The 21306-nt window shown below is 37.4% G+C and overlaps 2 protein-coding genes across 2 annotated transcripts in view; both read left to right on the top strand.

The window, feature by feature from the left end:
• Window positions 1–26: 26 nt before the first annotated feature.
• Window positions 27–21306, top strand: part of LOC124157756 (coiled-coil domain-containing protein 170) — a 47245-nt gene continuing 25965 nt past the window's right edge. The window contains exons 1-2 of the mRNA XM_046532756.1: window positions 27–431; window positions 21051–21140. Coding sequence (XP_046388712.1) covers window positions 351–431; window positions 21051–21140 — 171 coding nt within the window. The 5' untranslated portion in view covers window positions 27–350. The remainder of the gene's footprint in view (window positions 432–21050; window positions 21141–21306) is intronic.
• On the top strand, window positions 18234–20499 carry LOC124157757 (protein SET-like). Its single transcript, XM_046532757.1, has 2 exons — window positions 18234–18512; window positions 18627–20499. Exons 1-2 carry the CDS (start codon window positions 18503–18505, stop codon window positions 19829–19831), a joined length of 1215 nt encoding a protein of 404 aa, XP_046388713.1. The 5' UTR covers window positions 18234–18502; the 3' UTR covers window positions 19832–20499.

Below are 21306 nucleotides of genomic sequence, written 5' to 3'. Positions count from 1 at the left end.
TAGCTTTGCGTAATATTGATCCGCGCCACTTGTGATCGCGCTTAAGGCTAGTACACGTGAACTACTGCAGTGTATCTTTGTTAAACTGAATCATTTGGTGATTTTTGCCTTTTATAGGTAATTTATTTGATATTTTTCTCGTTGAGGGTCAATAGTGTCATTATGTGGTGATCTTTTGTTGATAATGAGGACAGGAATCAGAGCCACTTTCATAGTGGACGCATTTAAATTCTGTAAACAAAACAAAATGAACAGTGTGATGATTCATAATTTTCTGCCAAATGAGGAAGAAGAATCTGTGTGGTGAAAGTGTAGAAATATTTCCATGAAAACAATGTTTACAGCAGAAAATGGAAAACGTCGATGTTGCAGTAGAAGATGAAGATTGGGAAATATATGAAATACTGTGTCGTCCAAGCTCACAGTCAGCCGTAAGTGACACGCTTTTCTGTAAGATGAAGAGCAATACTTTTTTGATTTTTTGATTTTAAAATTGAGCTGATTATCTAATGTTATACCAATATCGTCGCGTAAATTTACTGCATAGATTTTTAAGTAACCATTCCGTCTTTAGCGGCTTGAGTTGCTCAAAATATTATTTTCTATATTAAAAAGTAGCTTAATCTTGATTTATCATTATTAGATAACACTACCATGCGCATATCTAGGCTGTTTCATTCATTTAATCGTTTAAATTTTTTCGTTGCATTGTTTTGGTCTCTCCTTTTCCTTGATTTGGTACTCCAGACCCCGTTCCAAACACATTATTGACCAAACAAGGGTTGTGTTCCTCAAACTACGGCAGAGGGGGTTAGTAACCTCTCCTGCAACTGCACGGCCAGTCATCGGAAGTTATATCTGCGTTGCGTGCTCTCACGATTTATCGATTTCTTATTCGTCGACGGAAGGTAAACTTCACCGACATAAGTCTCTCTTTCTCCCACCTTCAACCTCGCGTGCGAAGTGTCAGGGGCGCCAACTTCGAATTGTTCTTCACAATGGACAGACTTAAATATAGACAGTTGAGCTAGTGGCATGCTCCTTTCAGGCAGAAAATAGGAGAAAAATTATTCATAAAAGTATTAGGTCATTCGGGTATTTTAATACAGAATATGGAAGCATATGTTTCCTTGCTTTATACTCTTTTTTATTTCGCATATCTCGCTACTCATTTTATTTATGATATTTATTGCCTTATTTTCGACTTTTTTGCATTTTAAAATAGAATATTTAGTAAAACTTCCACAATTTTACATATTTTGATGGCTTTTATTTTCCTATTTCTATCAAATGCGATGTTTTTCATGTATAAAGAAACCATGATTGAGGTTTTTGCCAGCTTTTTTTAGATTTCAGCCACTGGAGGGGCACCTCAACATTCTCTTTGTCTACTGTAGCAATGCAATGAGGAAAGGGAAGCCACCACATTATTTTATAGATAACGTGCAGCTATTTCACTCGATTATTTAATTATATTTCAAGACAAGAAAAGAACCCTTCTCTAATTAAATATTCCCAGGGCGCGGGCCCCAAGCGCCACCTCCTATACAGGGTGGAGAAAACTTGTGTCACGAAATTTTGGCCCTGGATAGAGTAATTTTTGTGGTAACCAAAACTACTAGTGGTGTTTAAGTCGGAAACGCTCCATTTTTAAACTACAGAAACCTTTGGCCGTGCTCTCCTATTTGCCGCGAGTTTGCCTTGCTGCCGAGTGCTTGGGTACAATCATGATCTTTCGTAGGCAAAGATGCCGAGTGCCATGAGTTTCCAGAGCATCCGGCAACAGGGCAAACTCGCGGCCAATCGGAGCGCTTGGCTCAAAGTTTCTTTAGTTTAAAAATTGTGCGTTGTCGACCTAAACATCATTCATAATTTGGTTCCTACTGGCATCAGCTATCAAGGGTTCGTATTTCACGACACAATTTTTCTCCACCCTGTATTTTTACATCAACCATTGGTTTGAACTCAACGCTGAGCGCAACCTCGCTGACGAGAGGCGATCGGAGAAGCAACAAAATTCGTCAAATCCAGTAAAACGATTTCGGTTTTCCGTATTTTTCTCTATCGCGCGTAATCGGGCAATGCTTACATTTTTGTTAGCAATAACTTGCATCAATATTTATAAGTAAAAACTTGAGATTAATGACTGATCCTATTAGCGGGGAAAAACGTAATGTCAGGTTCACTCAGTCTTTATACAGACACGCCTTTATATTTTGTATTTTAATACATACGAACAGTGATATTTGTGACGGAGTATCGCTGCATGCCGCAGCCATAGTCTCGCGTGCATGATTTATCTGACTAATTCAGACTACGATACTTGATTTTTTATTTTGCTCATTTCTGGGAGAGGTTGGGTCCCAGGTCCTTCATGTTCTGTTTATCGGGGTAGTAAACTGGTCCCTCACTTGCATATCCATTCGGGGACTACTCACGATAGTACATCGGCGTAAGAGAAGGTTAAGTTTAAGGACATGGAACGCGTGATCGCTTCGAACCTGCGAAAGAGTGGAGAACCTGAAGTTAGAAATGGAATTAATGAACCTCGACGTGCTATGAATCGGCAAAATGAAGAGGCATTATGTAGAATAGTTTTGAAAGTCACAGGTGCAGATTCATATAATTTCATAGATTATATATAAATATAAATAAATATAATATTATAATAATAATAAATATCATATTATTAATAATATATAAATATAATATTCATAGATTCATATATGCAGGATCTGTAAAATTCACTGCTGCCCGTCAACGCCCACAGGTGCCATATGGCACCCAGTGCAGTGCTGAGCCAATACTCCTGCATTGCATTTAATATGTGCATTTTAGTGTACATATCGGTGCACATACTTAGTAGAAGGTTTCCTCTGTTATTCAGTCAGTTTGAATTGTGTTCATTGTGTTGAGCTCATATGTATCATATTTTTTTAAAGTGAAATATGTGTGAATTTAAGAAAAACTTTGGGCGCTGACGGGTTGTTCAAAAAGAGCGCCGACAAGTATTTGAAAAAGATTAACAGAATGTAATGGAAGGTAAAAAACAGAAACAAAACCCGAAAATACTTTAAAGTGTAGATTTTGTAGCCTAATTCAGATTAAGAAGACGAGGTTGAGAGGGTCATGAAGACATCATAAAACTGGTTGGTAAAAAGAAGACGAAAGCTTAACTATTTTAGGAAGTTGGAACGCAATAGTCGCTGAAAGTCAGAAGGGTAGAATAACCAGCAAATATAGAATACAAAATTTAAATGAAAGAGCTGAAAGGTTGCTAGAAAGAGCTGATAGGTTGCAAAGAGCGCAAGCTAGTCACGTGTGTAAAGTAAGTGCTAACGCGTTACTTAAAAATCAAATTCGAATAAGCTACAGTTAAAATGCCAGACGACAAAAGGATTAAGAAAAAACAACATTTCAATGGAGCAGAGATTTAACAGTGTGCTGAGTAAAAACGAGGTGAAGGACTGAAAAAGCTACCTCTGCATCAACAGCGATCATTATTTAGTAATGATGGAATACCACCTATAGTTTAAAAAATCAAATAAAACAAGGATTTTATGTTTAGTAGAAATATTGAACAGCATTTGGCATTGTATAATTAACTCAAATCATCGCAGTAAAAAAACGGAAAGTTTTTTAACTTCACTTGGTAAGCGTTAATAACATTAATTTGGATATAAGCAAATCGCTGAATGTAGCAGTAAAACCAAGGAAAAGATTGACTTAACAACCTGGTTCGGTTATTTTGAGGGTCAATCCAGTGAGATCAAACGTGGAGGAGGTGACAACACGAACTGCCAGTTATGTAGTTCTTCCATCAATAAAATCAGCAAGTTCGAGAAAGGTAATGAAGTCATACGCATTCATTACACGTACCTATTCTATCGATAAGGGTATTTCAGCGGAGAAATTATAAACCTTCCGAGAATTTCCCTGTCTCAAATTTAATTACTCCACGAAATTTGGTAAAAGGTCTCTAACAAAAATTTCTCTCGAAACCCCGTTTTCTTCCTCCCTCTTCGCAATAACTCAGCGTCCCACGCTGGGATTAAGTCGAAATACAAATGTGGACAGAATGAAAAAATGACGTTTTTTTATGGTGGGAAATTGAAACCTTGTAAAAAAAACTCAATGGTTAGCATTAATGAACAGGGTTTCAATTGCTATGTTAATTCGCCTTTGTCTCTCTTCAGGCTTGGAAACGTAACAAAGCTTTCTTATGGACGGTGGTTTTCAGTTTTCTCGGAAAATCTCACGGATTAAGTACCCGTTGACGCAATTGGAAAATTTATATGGAAAAATGGTATTATCTCTTAATATGATAACTTTTCACTGCCTTAACATGAGAGATTTCGCCTCACATGAGAGATTTTGAACTGAGTTTGGATTCGCTCACGTTGCAAAACATTGTTTAATACCATTTTATAAATGTATTTGATTCTTCAATGAATCTCTGAAATGAATTTCCCGGCATACATATTTTTAAACGCTATTTTTATTACATTTTATGTTAATATCGCATTAAGTCAGAGTCTGCCATGCTCACGAGGACATTTTATTATTTGGTCCACGTTTTCTTTCGATTTCACCCAATTGTGTCCAGACACAAGGACAAGTCCTCTCTATTTTCCGCATCCCTTCTCCCTTTAGTAAATTTTCCATTTATGCCTTTTGTTAAGTGGCGTAGCCAGGAATTTCGTTAGGGTGGGTCCGAAACCAGGGGGGGAATTTTTTTGAAAAACAGGGTACTAAGTAATGAGTTTTAAACTAATTTTAACACTTGTCATAATCGAAAAAACAATTTATTAAAGAAATATTTTGTAAATTCATGATTTTTCAATATCTTGTTGTCTTTTATGAAGGAAAATAATTGTTTTTATATTTCGGGGGGTCCGGACCCCCCGGACTCTCCCCATGCTACGCCACTGCCTGTAGCATTTTCTTATCTCCTCTAGAATTTTCCTCTCCTCACGCACCATATCAAATACTTCTTCGTTCGTTTTATTCTCTATCCATCTCAACTCCATTCCATTCCATGAGTTGTAATACACCTCTTCCTTTTCTCTCTTTCCCTCCACGGCATTCACGTCACCACACCGTATAGCGCAACGGTCCAGAATTGAATCATCGCTAGCCTACATCTTTTCACTCTCACTCAGCGATCCTTTTACCATTTCTTCCCTATTTATAAATTCGACCTAGGACTACTCTTACTACTACTCAAACTGATAACCTTAAGGCCTGTTTACACGATACATTAACACGTACGAGTTAATGTACGTTTGCGTGAATGATTTTTGTGGACCGGAACGGAACATGTACGAATGCATGAATCAAATTAGAACAGGTTCTATTTTCTGTGCATGCATTCGCACAAGTTGGGTGGCTACACGGTGCATTTTGGCGTTCATTCTCGCGTTCATACATTTAAATATTAACCCGTACGTGTTAATGTACCGTGTAAACAGGCCTTTAGTGGTGCGTCCCTCCTCCTCATAAGTTCTGCCACAGGAGCTTAATTATCTAACTGCTCAGCAACGTATGCCTTTGTTCCGTATGCTCTGGAATTGATTGGACGCTTTGAAAAACCGTTGGTGTGACTTTAATTTCATTGAAGGGTTCCCGGGCTTCCCACCGGGTGATTTTTGGCATTGCTGCCGACATTTCGGGAGCCGACTTTCATGTTCAAAGTCTGTCTTTCTATTATTTATCAGCCCTGAAAAGCCCGAGTAGTCTTTCAAAAGAAAAGAAAGCCTGGAAAACACGAGATAATACTTCAATTTAGGGCCGGTTTTATAATGTCTGGTTAAACTGGAGTTTAAGCTAAGCGTCGGTTAAGTCCCAAAATTCTGTTTTATAATCGATGGTTAAGCCAAATCTGAGCGTTAAAGTGGTAGTCAAGCTAAACCATGGATTTCCCTTGGGTAAAAGGTTAACGTGAAGTTTAAATTGTTGAAAATGGCGGATGTTTTGAAATGCTTAAGTACCCTACGATAATATACGGAAGAAATAATCGACCAAGCGCAGCACCCTCCGTTTTTATCCGTATCTACGATATCAGCAATCAATTTCCAATATTTTTAGCACCATACTAGCAATTTAATAAGTGAAATATTTCCATAAGACCGGTGATATATCCGGAACGGACCACTGTTTTCATGCTATTCGACGTATTCTACGGTATACGCTACGAAATCCTTACAAACATCTCAAGTTTGATAATAATCACCATTCAATAAATAATATTGTCTATTCTATGGGCTGCAGTCGGAGATCGTGTGCCAAACCCCTGAAAATGTTGAAGTTATGCAATATTTGTGCCGGTGTAGGAGTTTGTATGATTTGTGCCAGCCAAGTGAGTTGATGAAAAATATTAGAATTACATATCGAAGAGAAAGAAGGAGGTGTAACAGGAGTGTAGGTATAGAAATCTGTTATTACCTGGTTTTGCTGACTTTATCAACGAATTTAAAATGTGTCGGTGTTTACAAAGACAGTTTGAATTAGAAGAACAGCCAAGTTTCGTATTTGGCAATCGAAAGAGAGAAAAAGATCGTACTTACTGATTGCATTCTGATTTACTAGCATTTGATGTCACTATAGAATTTATAATTAATTGTGAGGATATATGTTATGAGGTGAAAGTATTTTCGTATTTCCTTTTCCAAAAGATATGTTTGTCAAAGTACTACAAAAAAATTGTAGGTAAGTCCATTAACAATATCTGGTGTACGGCTTGGTATTGCTTGGAGATAAATATGTAGGAATAAGTGAGGCAAGTGAAAGATTGCGTGAAAAAGAAAGGATTTTGCGCGTTTCGTACGTAATGTATACAAGATACTGTTTGAGTTTTCTTTGGAAGCTGAGAAAGGCAAATTGATGCAACCAATACAGCTCGTGTGGGTAAAAAAGTGAGAATGACTGATTTGCTCATAAGATGGTATGACATATTAATGAATTTGTTAGGCAAATGAGCCTTTAGAGTGTGGAAGTTTACTAATTATTGTACTTTTTGTGACTAAGTAATGACCTCTCATATTATTTTGATAGAAAAAGATTTGGAAAGGCACCGTTAGCAAGAGAAGTCTTCTCGTCTCTGAGTGTTCTAATGTGTAGCCTTCAACGGAAAAAATTGCGACTTTATTGCCTAAGTGCGGTTCGTAGCCAAACACAGGTTATGTACTATTAAAACCTCCTAGCAAATTATCTACCATCAAAAGTAGCTTCAGAGCTATAGAATCAGTGGTGCATCTACCATCAAAAGTTGTTTCAGAGCCATAGAATCAGTGGTGCCCATCAAGAACCTCATGTTAAAATATAAGAGTGCCAATTTGGTTACCAATACTTATCTTATTTCAGGTTTGAATATTTTAATATAGTGAAAGTTAACAATTCGATACTTTATCCTGAAAAAGTTTGGTTTTATTCCACACATTTGAGCCTTAATTCAAGGAGAGAATTTGGACCCTTGCACCTGAAGACTCACGGAACGTCAAAGCCAGATTAATCAAAGAAATATTATTTTAAGGTTCTTAAGCATTGCCTGCTAAGGGAATATATTTATTGAGGTTCTCAAGCATTGTCTGCTAAGGGAATGTTTGAAACAATCAGAGTCAGTTGTATTTCTTACAACATTGAGCCAGCTGGGCTACTCTTGCTTGCTATTGGGGAAAGCTGTTGTCTGTGTACATATGTATTTGCTCATGAAGTTGAATTTACAGGAAATGACTGCATTCACCACCATTCCATTCGTTATTTTCCATGCTTATCAGTGACCACTGAAATTTTTTCATCGATAAGCTCTTTCAAAGTATCTTGTATGATGTTGGGCTAGATAAGGTGGAAGTTCTTCATATTAGTAAAATTAGACATTGCAGTATTTCCACTGAGTTTTATTATAATAAAATCAGTGGAAATATTGCAATGTCTAATTTTACTAATAACTCTTTCAAAGCCTTAAGTGGGATCCTTGGTATGGTTTCTTCATAAAATATTAACCCTTACTACTACTTGTCGACGTTTAACTAACTAATATGTTTAATAAGTCTTCAAAGGATAAGTGAGGACATATTCCTATAACAGCCAATTTACATCACATATCTGGTACACTCATTAGTTTCTTGTGAGTTCAATCCCATACGTAGCTTTTATTAATTTTTTCATGCTCCATCCATTGAACTGTCACTAATGAGTACATACGTTCAAAAAATCAATTAGGTATAATATCATCAACACTTATAATCATGCATGACAAGATATCTCATTCCAATACTTACTGTTAGAAGTGATCTACTCATTAAGGTTGACGTGTTCTTTGTAACATACATGGTTATTCCATTTATTCCAGAACCATTGTCTCCCTGCCCTTGCTTGTTACTCAAAATCCTTACCTTAATCACTGTTGTCAGCATTTCAAACTTGATATACACTTCATCTACATCATTTATTCTAATTCATCTCCTGCAAAAATTCCCTCACCTCATTTATCAGGTCTAGCAATTCCTGCTTCCTTTTCCTCTGTCAATATTATCTATACATTCCTGTGTACCTCTATTCTTATCCTCCTTCTGGGTCAAAAATACCAGTTCCATGGCAAACCTTACTCCATGTATCTTAACCAGACTTCTATTTGCACTTTGGTACTATGATTTTCCCTTTAATTCTCCTCTTTTTATTTATTCCAAGGATTATCTCTGTCTCATCTATCTCGCTCCAATCTGCATCACTAGAGATATATTTTAACATGCATAGCTGCAACGTATGTAATGAGAAACAGTCTATGAGAATGTTCATGTCACAAAGGCAAATTTCTTTATAGATTTATGAAAGTGGAGTGGATGTAAGGGAAATTGCTTCTATAATCACTTCATAAATAGAACATGGTATGATAAAATTCTGTGGGGAAGTCGTATTATTGCATTTATGATAATGGAAGCACATACGTTAATTATAAGTGAGTGATGTCAGTGTGGTGATTTAGAGATTACTTGGTACAGCATTCAAAAGGATATCCCCCAGAAGTAGGTAGTAAAAAAATAACTTAATAACTTATTGTGGCGCCATGTAACAACATAATTCCATTGAAAACCCATATCCCAAAAAGACAGTTGCAATGAAGGAGTCATCATGATGGAATCCTTATGCTTTGCATTTGATACAAATAAATTCTTTAAATGCTATATAAATAACTGTATCTTTGTACCGTGACGGATGCATGGGGGGTTGGGGGCTATGGAGGGAATCCAATTTACTCCCCTTGGGTATCCAATTTACACTAGATAGAATGGTGGTTTATTTCCCACCCCCACTTCAGCTGGAATTTTAACCTCACCTAGCCCACCCCCTTATCCCTATCCTGGATCCACTTCTGTCTTTGTATAATTTAGTACTCTGCTAAATATTTAAAACATGTTCAATGAAAGCTTCTTATTTTGTGGTCTGAGAATAAAAGAATATGTCTATCACAATATATAGTATAGTATTCATAAACACCATTGAGAATTGAAATTTATTACTTTCATTCTGATTAGATATGTTTTTTGACAGATTTTTTATAAATTGAACCCAGCAACTTTAATATCTTTGCTTCCCATCTCTTTTCCTTAAATCTTAAATACAATACAAGCCTTTGCTGTTGATTAGATATGAAGTTAGTTATGTTAGCACTTAAAACTTATTCTTACACAAGGTTTGCAAAAATAGTATTAACATAAAGAATAGATCCCCCATCCCAAGCTATGAGCCAAAAAGAGTTGCAATATTTGTTACAGATGCATATTTTTATAACAACATGCAGCCTACTTGTAAAGTATGAAAGGTTTGCTGCAAACTGTACATTTATTTAATAATTGGATAGCAGGAGCCCTCGAAGTAACTGTGGTAGGGTTATGCATAAGTTATTCAAACTTTATTCATTCTTCTCTAATTTTAATTTTAGACTGTGAAATTATGTTCATAATCAGTGATTTCTGAACACCCATTCAATTTTATGATGGCAATGAATACATTCTCAATGGCATTACCATAAATACTCACAGTCATCCCTATTACAGTATCAACTACACTATTGACAGCCAGTATCAAAATATGTTTCACTTTATACTTCAATGGTAAGGGCTACTTGGTGTCATGCAATAGGTTTTGATCTCTCTAATGAAGAAATTTAAACTTAGTTCTGTCCCTTATTGAAAATTTATTTGCCAGAGATTATGGATTTCATGAAACATATTGCTTCTCAACAGTATATATATATGTATATATAGTCATAAATAAGATGAGATAATTTAAAGTTATGAAATATCTGCTGCTAGCTGACAATTATATGGCTCAATTCTTTTCGTGTCTGTTACACGAGTGCCACATGGCTGAATATACCTCCTTATTGTGAACATTTTAATAAAACTGAAAATGCTTCTATAAAAACACAAAAATCATCAAAGGAATCACCATGAATTAATTGAATTAATCATAACAATGACATCATTGTGACAGGCGCCTCGTTATCGTTTTAATGAACACTGATGAATTTTTCTATTAGACGGTGGTTGGTTATAAATTCTGTTATTTAAATTATGGCCATGGTGAGTACTTTGAAAACGGGAAAGGCTTTGATTATTCACAACTAACAAGTTGTTCCTAATTCTGTAGGGAACGCAGAGATTATGATAAATTAGCGTAGGGGCCATACTAACGCTTAGAAGATATATCTTACTGCAAAAGTATGATTAAAATTTATCGTCATTATGATTACATTGTAGCCTCAAAATGTTCCTAAAATCGCTCTGGTGGCCTACTCAATAGAAAACCATTTCGATTGGTTTAACAATACAAATGAGAATCTTCGTTCTCGTTTAATAAGCACAAACAAGGTTAATTTACCACTATTTCTTGCAAAGGGACTCCACCTTGATTCAATCCATTCACAAATAGTAATTCATTATCTCCGTGTAATTTATGGTTTACACGTATCTCATTCAAATTAACGCTTGTACTTGACAAATATTCATAATTCGAGGCGAGTATTTCTATTTTAACGACACACTGATGATTGACCATAAGATCGTCAACGATTAAAACCGAAAATATTGGCGTCATCTTCGTTTTCAAAGCTAACCATCACTTCAAAACAAACGTAAACAATTCTTTCACCACTCTCCAACTCGATTTTTTTTCAATTTCGACTTTCGTCTGTTTCACTTTTCGCGATCAATTGTTGGTATGAGAATTACAGTAGCTGCGCTTTCCTCTCGTTAAAGTTCCCATCAGCCAACCGGCGGTAGGATTTGCTTTATAAAACACAACCTCTCGTTAAACTCCACGTTACCGTAATCTCCACGTCAAATTAACGTGAGGTTTAACCAGACATTATAAAACCGGCCCTTAATGTCACATCGCTAATGGTTATTTTTGCTTATATCTTTAACCGTAAATTCCTTGTTTGAGAAAGATGATAAAATAGGGTAGTTTCCTTCATCAAAGAAAACGAAAGGCATTGATTGCGATTCATTACCCACCATTAGTGCATTTATAATATACAAATTATTTAGTTTCAGAAATCTCAGTTTAGACGAATTTTAATGGTCAATTTTAACCTCATTTCATAAAGGCCAGATTGGCGGCCATGCGATGCCGCTCCACGTGACGTCACAAGGGCCTAGGTGCTATACGAGTAGTCAGGAGTTTTACATCGTCTTAGATTACCAATGAGTGCATGAGAAACAGAGCTCAGGGAAACATCTGTTAATAATCACCTATTAAAATTACCTATGGTCGGAAAGTTTCCTTCGTTTGAAAGGGTATTAATAATCCTTATTTAAGCCAAGCGCTACCTGCTAGCAGAGTACTCTGATACCTATCACCAGCCTGCATCGTAGTGTGGCTCATAGCCGTCATTTAACAATCTAAAAGCATGAAATACGTACTCCAGGAGTAATAACCTATTTATTTAGGCAATAAAAAATAGGAAACCACCCTATTGTCACAGAAAATATTAACATAGCTAACACATTAAATTACTACTTCCAAAGTGTACACACCACAGTCGATACTGCATGTAATTTAGACATTCCATAATATACTTTCTCCCAAACTCCGAAATGGTTTCACATAGTTTTGGACCGATCGTATAGTCTGAAATTCCCTTAATGGAAGACGAGAAATTTCGATGTTCTAAGCTATATTTTCCAGATTGATGTGCACGCTCAGCATGTACTCACAGAAAGCGGGCGCTTGATAGGTTCAGGTCACGAGTTTGTATACTGCACCACACGGGGCATTTCGTGACACCTCCTTACGGGTACCGAGTAATTTTGCGGAGAAGTTCACCCATGGTAACTTTCCTTCGAGGCTAAGCTTAACCACCATTGTGATTATCCACCGGGGTTGTATCGATCGCGTAGAATCTATGTTCGGTGTGCGGGAAAGTGACGTTAGGGCATGTTTTATTCCCCAGTAGACAAAGCCGTGGGTAAAAAAAGGAAAATTTTAGTGGGTTCATTTGGCGAAGGGGTACTTATCAGAGGGTTTTATTTGGAAATGATACTCTCGAGACCATATCTCCTTAATATTTCGTGGCAGTTTGAATCCCTTGGTCCCTCCTTCCTTTTCGCTACGGCCTTGCAGTAGACAGTGAAGAAATACCACGAACTTTCTCCCCGAGGGATTGGCTGGTTATTCATTGAATTTGTATCTACGACAATTTGGAAGTGAAGTTACGAGATTATCAAACAACGAACTTTCTTCGTAAGAAATATTAGCTAAAAAATATACCAGAAGGACATTAGCAATTACTAAAGAATGTGAACCTTTTAATCCTCAATAAGTTTTCGTTATAAAACCTGCCTCTGCCACGTCTACCTAAACGTTTATCTGTCACAGAATAATATACAATTAAAGATTTTAAATCAATATGACGTAAACAAATATGTCTAACTAGAACCTCTCATACCTAGAGGAGCGAATTTAGGTTGTATGGGATTTAGTTCTTTTTATTTGTAACTAGTGAGATGAATTCTTTTCGGATTTAGGCTGTTGTTACCGGGATCGGTTCATTATTTTTTCTGCGGGCGCCGGGAGATTAAGCAATACCTATGAACTCAACGGAGATTTTCTAGAATCTCCTACGCATAATTAAGACTTGAATCGGGAACGCGTTGCTTATTGCGCGATTAAAATGAAAACTTACGCAAAAAATCCACATAAGTATATTTGTTACTTATTTCTGTTTTCCTGGGAGGTTCGGGGGGTTATTCTCGCTCCAAAATCCTCCTCATCATTGCCAATATTTCAGTACAAAGTAAAAATACCTCGACTTGATTCTCAATCGTATTCTTTCCGTCTGATTTTCGGCGCGTAAGATAACGCGTCACAAAACTGGAATAGAAACGAAAAGGGGACGTGTCAATCGTGACTTAGGTTATCACGTCTTTTTGATAGGATTATGATTATATTCAATTCCCGCGTGCCCGATGATGGGTCGTGCGGACTTCCGTTTCCGTGCGGTTACTGGCTAATTCTGCTCTTAATCCCCTTATCTCTCTTCAAACATCATAAGATTGCGATCAATTGGGCGGGGCGCCGTAATACGGTATTATTCAAGTCCACAGCAATTCGGAGTTTTCCCTCCGTTACCCTTAATTGGGGAGCGTGATTCACTTGTTACTTCTGAATAGCACGTGTATTGCGATGTTCTGCTGCACTGTCCTCCTTTGTCTGGTGAGTCTCGCTTTCCCGACTGATTTAGCCCAAACTCATCTTTTTCGTTGCATGACAGTAAATCCAAAGCTTTGTATTCCTATTTAATACCTATGAACTGTAGTTTTAAACATTTGATAGTGTATTATAAATGAATTTGATACTAAAAAATATTACAGCAAGTTACCAGATCAGACCACTATAGATAATGTCACATTAGTGAAGATATGAGGATTTTCGATGGAAATTTCAAACATTTGTTAGCAAATGAGGATCTACACAAGGGTTTTTGTTCGTTATCTTGTTAAAGGTTGTGGAGAAAGTTTTCGCAAATAATACCGTTTTAGTGTCTCATTATGTGGTGCATAAACGTGGAACATCTGAAAATGATTTGAGAAATTGTACTAAACAGGAATATGGAGGTTGGTGATAATAGACACGGAGAGGTTGACGGAGAGAAAAATAGCAAGCTAGGCATTTCTGGACATGACAGCCGAAAAGATTCGACTACCTCAGAAGGATCTAAATCCTGAATCACACGATCATTCATTTTCTTCTTTCCCTGCGAGAGATATCTCCACCGATTGCTTTTCAGGGACCAAAGGAATGATCGCTCGTCCCTTCATTTACTGAATCACACCTACATTGCCACCAGTGGCGTAGCCAGGGGGGGTCCGAGGGGTCCGGACACCCCCCCCCCCGAAATATACTATTATTTTTCCTTCATAAAAGAAAGTAAAATATTGAAAAATTATAAATTTACGTAATATTTCTTTGAAAAATGAAGTTTATTCGATTATGAAAAAGGTTAAAATTAGTTTAAAACCCTCTACTTAGTACCCTGTTTTTTTAAAATTTCCTCCCCTGGTTTTGGACCACCCCCCCCCCCCCCCCCCCCCCCCCCCGAACGAAATTTCTGGCTACGCCACTGATTGCCACCGTCCCTTTTTCCATCGCTTATTGAATCACTTTCCGTAATTAGAACTTTCATTCCATTGAAAGCAAAGCGTGGCGTTACAATCGCTGTTAGCTGCCGTGCGTTCTGATGGTTTAAGGACGGTGCAAGCTATGGTCTATGGAAGTGGCGTAACTAGGAATATGCTTTGTGGGGATGGCTTGGGGTGGTGACCCCCCCAAGGAAAGCAATTAAATTATCCGGGAAAATAAAAAAAATGACATGCCTGGAAGTTCATTTTAAATCATTTTGACGCTAAAAATTTAACTTTAAGCAGATGCAGTTATTATATGTCAAAACTAGAAAATATTTTTAAATAATGTTTTTTATTTCTCTGAGGTTTTGGGGAGCATCTATCCCTTCATCCCCCCCATAGTTACTCCTCTGATTTCAGCGACAGAAAAGGGAACGTGTCGGGTGATAGAAAAATCGAACTATCACGGAAAATAATCATGTGAAACGGTGATTTTTCTTGTATGCTTTCCCGGCGAATGGATTGACTGAAGAGTTCTCGGGATCGCCACTGGGTCAGGAACTCCATATCTATACGAAATATATATACTATATACCGATCCATATCAAAACGTCGGCAGATATGGAGTTCCTGACCCGGTGGCGATCCCGAGAACTCTTCACTCGGTAATTTTTCTGCCATTCATTTCTGTCATTCGCGATCGTTTTAGCTGTAAAAATGATCACGTAATTCAGATTTTATGATTAATTCACCGAGTCTTTTGAAGTTAATCCTACAAAGATAAATATTTTTCAATTTGTAAATAATACGCTTCTTTTAAAATTGTTTATTATTTGGAATATCCGTGTCCTATTAAGAGCAATTAGATACACGAAACTCCGCTTCTGTTCGCATAAAAAAACGAAGGATTGGATATTCGGGAAATATTTTTTTGTAGTCGATTTAACAACTTTTGTGACAGCGCTACGAATATGAATAGATTTCAGATACTATTGTTATAAGACTTTCCCTAAGTTTTGCTGACAAGAGATACAGCTATAAAACTTGGCTCAACCTAGGAAGACGACGTCCACGAATTCATGGCTGGAAATCCAATTCTACCGCTCATTTTGATTGAAATCGAAATGGGAAACGTTTTTCTAACCCAAAAAGACATTGGATCGATTTATAATACGCAAATACTCATCCCAAATTTTTATGTGATGGTATATTTTTCATTCCAAATATACCTTGAAAAGGGCTGTCAGTACCAGGCAGGCAGAAGTGGGTCTCTTGGGGTCACTGATCAATAAGGAACCCCTTTCTCTTCATTACGAACAGGTCCACTTTGCGAGCCAGCTGGACTGGCAGCATTGGTGGTGCACTGTCGAAATAATTTTCTCCGAGCTCATAGAGCAGTTAGACTGCGGATGTGGATGCTGTTACTATCAGTGGAGAGTAGCGAAGAATTGAAGTACTTTTTTCCCGGGCGTCTTTAATCCACAGTTTTGCGCAGAACCTTAAAAAAAACGTGGCGCCGACAGGTTGAAAAGTCGACCCAGAGACCTGGCGCCAATTCTAAACGGTGAAGATGCCGCGACCACTTGCCAAAACAGCTTAATCAAGAGCCAGAAAATAGCAGGTGGGAAATTTAAATTTACTATCGGTGTTTTTAAACCTGTTTCCAATTTTTAACCCCGAAGATGATGCGACAACTTGCACTTCCTCGAAGTAGCATAATCAAGTGGTGTAAAATAGCAAATGGGTAAATTTAATATAAACTATCAATGCTCGTAGACCCTCTTCAAAAATATTTTATTTGTAGCGTGAAGTTAACTCGCTTTTTTGAGTGCTAATTATCATGCGTACCTACTCTCAAGTTGGACATTTCCGTTCTCCGCGCCGAACCATTGCACAGACTTCATTTCCCAAACGATACTAAAAGGATTGATACAATCTATTACATTATTTTGAGATAAGCTGCAATTTCGTTCCACTTAAATGATTGATCATACATTGACTAAGAAAAGTTCGAATTCCTCCGCACGACCTTCTAAATTCTAGTCATCAAAGTTTTGATTTTTTTGTTATATTTTTCCTAATGCGTTCAAACAAGAACGTGTGTTTTCTATTAGTTTTTTTCCCTGCGTATGGTGGATGTTTTATGCCGAGATACATCGCTGTAAGTCAAAGCAAACTCTCCACCGTTTTGAATAAGTTTACCTTCCCAGAATGAGTGACTTTGAGTAAAATTCAACTCCACAGTGGTGAAATAAAAAGCAAAAATTTTGGCTAATAATACGTTACCAAATTCTGACCCTCCAGTTTTTAACTAGATATCTTTGAAGTGAGTTAAGCAGATTTGCAAGTTGATTAACCGCATCATTTTAACTATTACTTATTAACGCTTTACTAAGATGGGATGAATTATTGATAAAGTATATTTTAGGCATTTTAGCTGTCGGAAATGTAAAACTGACTTGTGGTTTTAAAAAGTAGTTTTACACCTAATTAAGTTAAGCCTGCGGTTGCCGTTGTCTTTGTAAGAGATGTCGTGGATCCCACAATTTTTTTTCATCGCATTGGCATATTAGATAAGCGATTTACAAATGCTCTTTATTGACAGTGAATGGTATAAATTTGCGCCATTCCTGTGCTCGTGAGTCGGAAAAATATTTCGTTTTGATAACATTATATGTTTAAAAAGTTCTATCCACAAGTTGAATGAACAATAATGATTGGCGGAAACCATATATGATTGAAATAATGAAAATCACGGAATTTTCAGGCCCGTGGAACGAAATTGCGACCCATTTCTTTTGCTTTCTTTGAATATTTTCGTAAGGAAACTTCTTCACAGTGTACATGGCGATTGAAAATATGTTTAAGATTTCACATGATGCCATATGCCATATCAAATATTCGATCCATCTCCGGCCTCCCTTCAATTCCTAGGCTCCTGTGGAAATAAGGTGTTAATTTAATTTTTATGCATCATGGTTCCCTCAATCAGAGAAAAGAAATTCTATCAATAATTTTTTTTTACTCTTCTTCCACATGTAAAATTTTGGCAATCCTCCTTCCACAATCCCTTCTAACCAGTGGAAGTCTTCAAAATATTTATTGGCTCTTAATTTTCTGAAGTATTGGCCCATTGGCCCACAGATGCCATTGTTGGCTTTTGAGCTATGAAGGTTAGATGCTTGAGCACAATTGTTATTTCTCTACTGACTACTGAGTGATCAATGGTAATAGCATTCACATTTAGGGGGTTAATTACGTGAGGCGATTTCGGCGATTTTTGGACTCCCCCTCCTTCTTATTGTTAGATATCGCGAGATAATCCCACTCCCTCTAATATCACGTGAGTTTGTTCCAAATGAGTATTATCCATTGTAATTACGTTAATATACGCTTCATTGCGTTGGATTTGTTAAAAAAATTTTCAAAAAATTATTTCTATAATTATTTAGTGAGAATTGGCTTGACCCCCTTAACGCCTCACGTAATTAATGGATGTCCGCTTATCTCTTCGACATGGGTGAAAAGTGTGTGCATTGTTGGGTCGCATACTGAAAGAGTACGGTGAAGCGATGGAGTCGGATGAATTAATGAGTAGGTGCTCTATTTAATGCTAAAGTTCTTTCGTAAACAGCCACAATGCTATCTCACGTTGGGCATGACGAACTTGGGTTACTTACCCCTACACCGCCCTCCCTCCATTCCTTAAGACAATGTGAAGGAGGTATTTTCTAGTTAGGGAGGATTACTTCAGGCATGGGAATTTCATTTTTGAGATGATGTCATGATGGATGAAGCCTTATTGTAAGTTTGTCAGTAAATGGCTCTAAGAAAGAAGAAAAGCTACCGAGGACGTTCAGAATCTTGCTGTCAATCCCATGAAAAAACGTAAGATATGATTAAAAATATGACAGTGAGATATCTGCCATTTCTATAATGCGCTGTTTCCTGTAGAATGCTCTTAAAACCTCGCGCTCCATTGAAACAATACTTATTTTGCAGTGGCCGTAGCGGCGGCAGTGGCCTGCGTAGCGCGGGAGTTATTGACAGCGCCAGCATTTTGTTTCATTGTAGGCGTCGTGACTGCCACGGCTACTGAGCCGTGTTCTTCGGAAGAAGCCAGTGTTGACAAGATTCAGTGTACAACACCATTTGGGCGGACCGTGTGCGCTAGGCTCCTTCGCATTGTACTTATAATGTCCTCAGCCAGTAAAGTGCCAAAGATGGATGGGTCAGGGGACGGCGTTGAAGATGGAGATTACGATCCTGAGACCCGTATCGCTTTGGAAGAAATTGATTTATGCCAAAAAGAACTCGACTCGTTGAACGAAAGGTGTAGTGAGGAGATCCTCGAAGTGGAGCGGAGGTACAATCAGTTACGGAAACCATTCTACGACAAAAGGAATGACGTAATCCAGCGAATTCCTAAGTTTTGGGCGACTGCTTTCGTCAGTCATCCCGAATTGAATTACCTGATGGAAGAGGAAGAAGATCTGCTACAGTTTCTCACCAAGCTCGAGGTGGAAGAATTCGACGACATCAGGTCTGGATACCGGATTAAGTTTCATTTTGAAGAAAACCCCTACTTTGAGAATGACATCCTTACCAAGGACTTTTACCTGTCCAAAACCCCGGCTTCTGAGTGCACCGTCATCAAATGGAAAGAAGGGAAGGAACCGAAGGAACTTACGAAACCGAAGGAAGTCGTGGGTGGCTCGAGCCCCGGACGCAAGCGCGCGGCGGAGCGGAGGGCATTTTTCGATTGGTACACCGATAATAACAGTCCTACCGTCGATGAAATTGCAGAGGTGATCAAAGATGAACTCTGGCCCAACCCACTTCATTATTACCTGGCTCCTGTTTGCGACGTTGAATACACTGTGCTGAACGGTGATGCTTCTGGAGATGAGGATTGTCACTACCAAAGCATGGAGGAGGAGGAGGAAGAAGCTGAAGAAGATTCTGATGCAGAAGAGGATGAGGACGATTCTGAAGAGGAGGAAGATGAAGCTGAGACCGACGAAGAGGCTGACGAAAATGAGGAAGTTGAAGACAATGACGAGGCTGAAGAGAACGAGGAAACAGAAGAGAATGAGGGGGCTGAAGATAATGAAGAGCCCGAAGAGGAAGAGGCTGAAGATGAAGATAGTGAAGGCGCAGATGGTGAAGAAGACGAAGAAATGCATAATAATAGTGGTGATATGTGATATCTAGTGTTCATATTGTGGTAGTGAAGGTCCCCGTGCGAGTGTCTTAATATTCCTCAATATCTCATTCTGTTATTACCTGTAGCTGATATTATGTGTTCACAGTTTCTGATACAATGTGACATAATTGCAGAATGAGATAGATATTACCTCGGGATTATTGCTAACTACAAATAGAAGGTTTATTAAATAACTTGAACAATTTTGTTGTGAGTGCATATGATTCCTAGTGATTATTTGGAGCAGAATCATCCATTTAATTATTTATCTTCATTTTTGCCTAGTTGTGGTCTTTGATGAAAAAAGCCTTTTATAATGGCATATCTGTCTAACAGTCATTATTTATGCTTGATGAAAATAAGTGCTTATTCTGATATGTCTCACTCTATACTCTCAGTGAACTACCTTGCAATTTCCCATGTAAAATCTATGTTGATTTAGCATTTTTCTATTTTTATTTCTAGATTTTTAATTACAATGCTTGTTGATTTTAAGGAAAGTTGCATGCACAGTGTATAAGTACTGCCACACTATCATAACAGTTCATAATTATTGCATTTGCAATGTTTCATATTTAACTTATTTATGAAGTTAGCATGAAGGTCTGTCTATGTTGTTTTCATTAAGAACGCCTGAACAAAAATTGTAACGTTACCATTTTTTTTTTTAGTTGTGGAAAAAAAATTCCTTGGTGCAGTTTTAGTGGGTAATTTATGTCAATGAGTTTTTGTTCATTTATTTAATTATACAAGAGCTTTAAATACATGTTTTGTTCAGAGAAATTAGAGTTCTTTTTGGGTTTGCTTTATTGATGAATCTTAATCTTTAAGACACCGTCACAAATTACAGATTGTCGAAAGAGTTACTGGTATGCTGAGTGTTATGGTAAGGCAGTAATTAATGGAATTCTCCCAATCAGGGTAGGTGGTTACGATCAACAGTCTCGTAAATTTTTCTTTGCATCAAAGTGGTGAAATGTTGTTTACTTCAAAATTTCATTTCTAAATTTTTAAACCTGTCTTAATGTTCTCAAAAATAATTCTTAGCAAAATTATGGTGATTGACATTTTAATTTCATGGATCATATCTTAAAATAATAATTATGAGGTTTTAGAAGCTCTCTCATGTGTTCATAGATTGACACAATGATGCAAATGAAAAGGATGTCAAATGTACTGCTCTCTGATCGATTAAACTTGCGTATCCACTTTAATTTCAGATGGAAGGTGAGATGTCTCATGATGTCACGACTAATCTTCGCAGTGAGCTTGCTGCATTGCAGTACAAAAGGGAAAGGCTTTTATCAGAGGTATGCCTAACGTTTGTAAAAATAATGGTCAATTTTTTATGGCTAAATGCATTCCTCAGTTTGATCAGGGGTGACATGAAAATATATATGTACACCAGAATCAGAAAATAACAATGTAATGTATTTCATTTCCTATTACAGTTCTTTTTGGGGCGAGTAATATAAC

The sequence above is a fragment of the Ischnura elegans genome, chromosome 4 (assembly GCF_921293095.1).
Source record: "Ischnura elegans chromosome 4, ioIscEleg1.1, whole genome shotgun sequence".
Lineage (NCBI taxonomy): Eukaryota > Metazoa > Arthropoda > Insecta > Odonata > Coenagrionidae > Ischnura > Ischnura elegans.
This window is presented reverse-complemented; position numbering and strand designations above follow the sequence as displayed.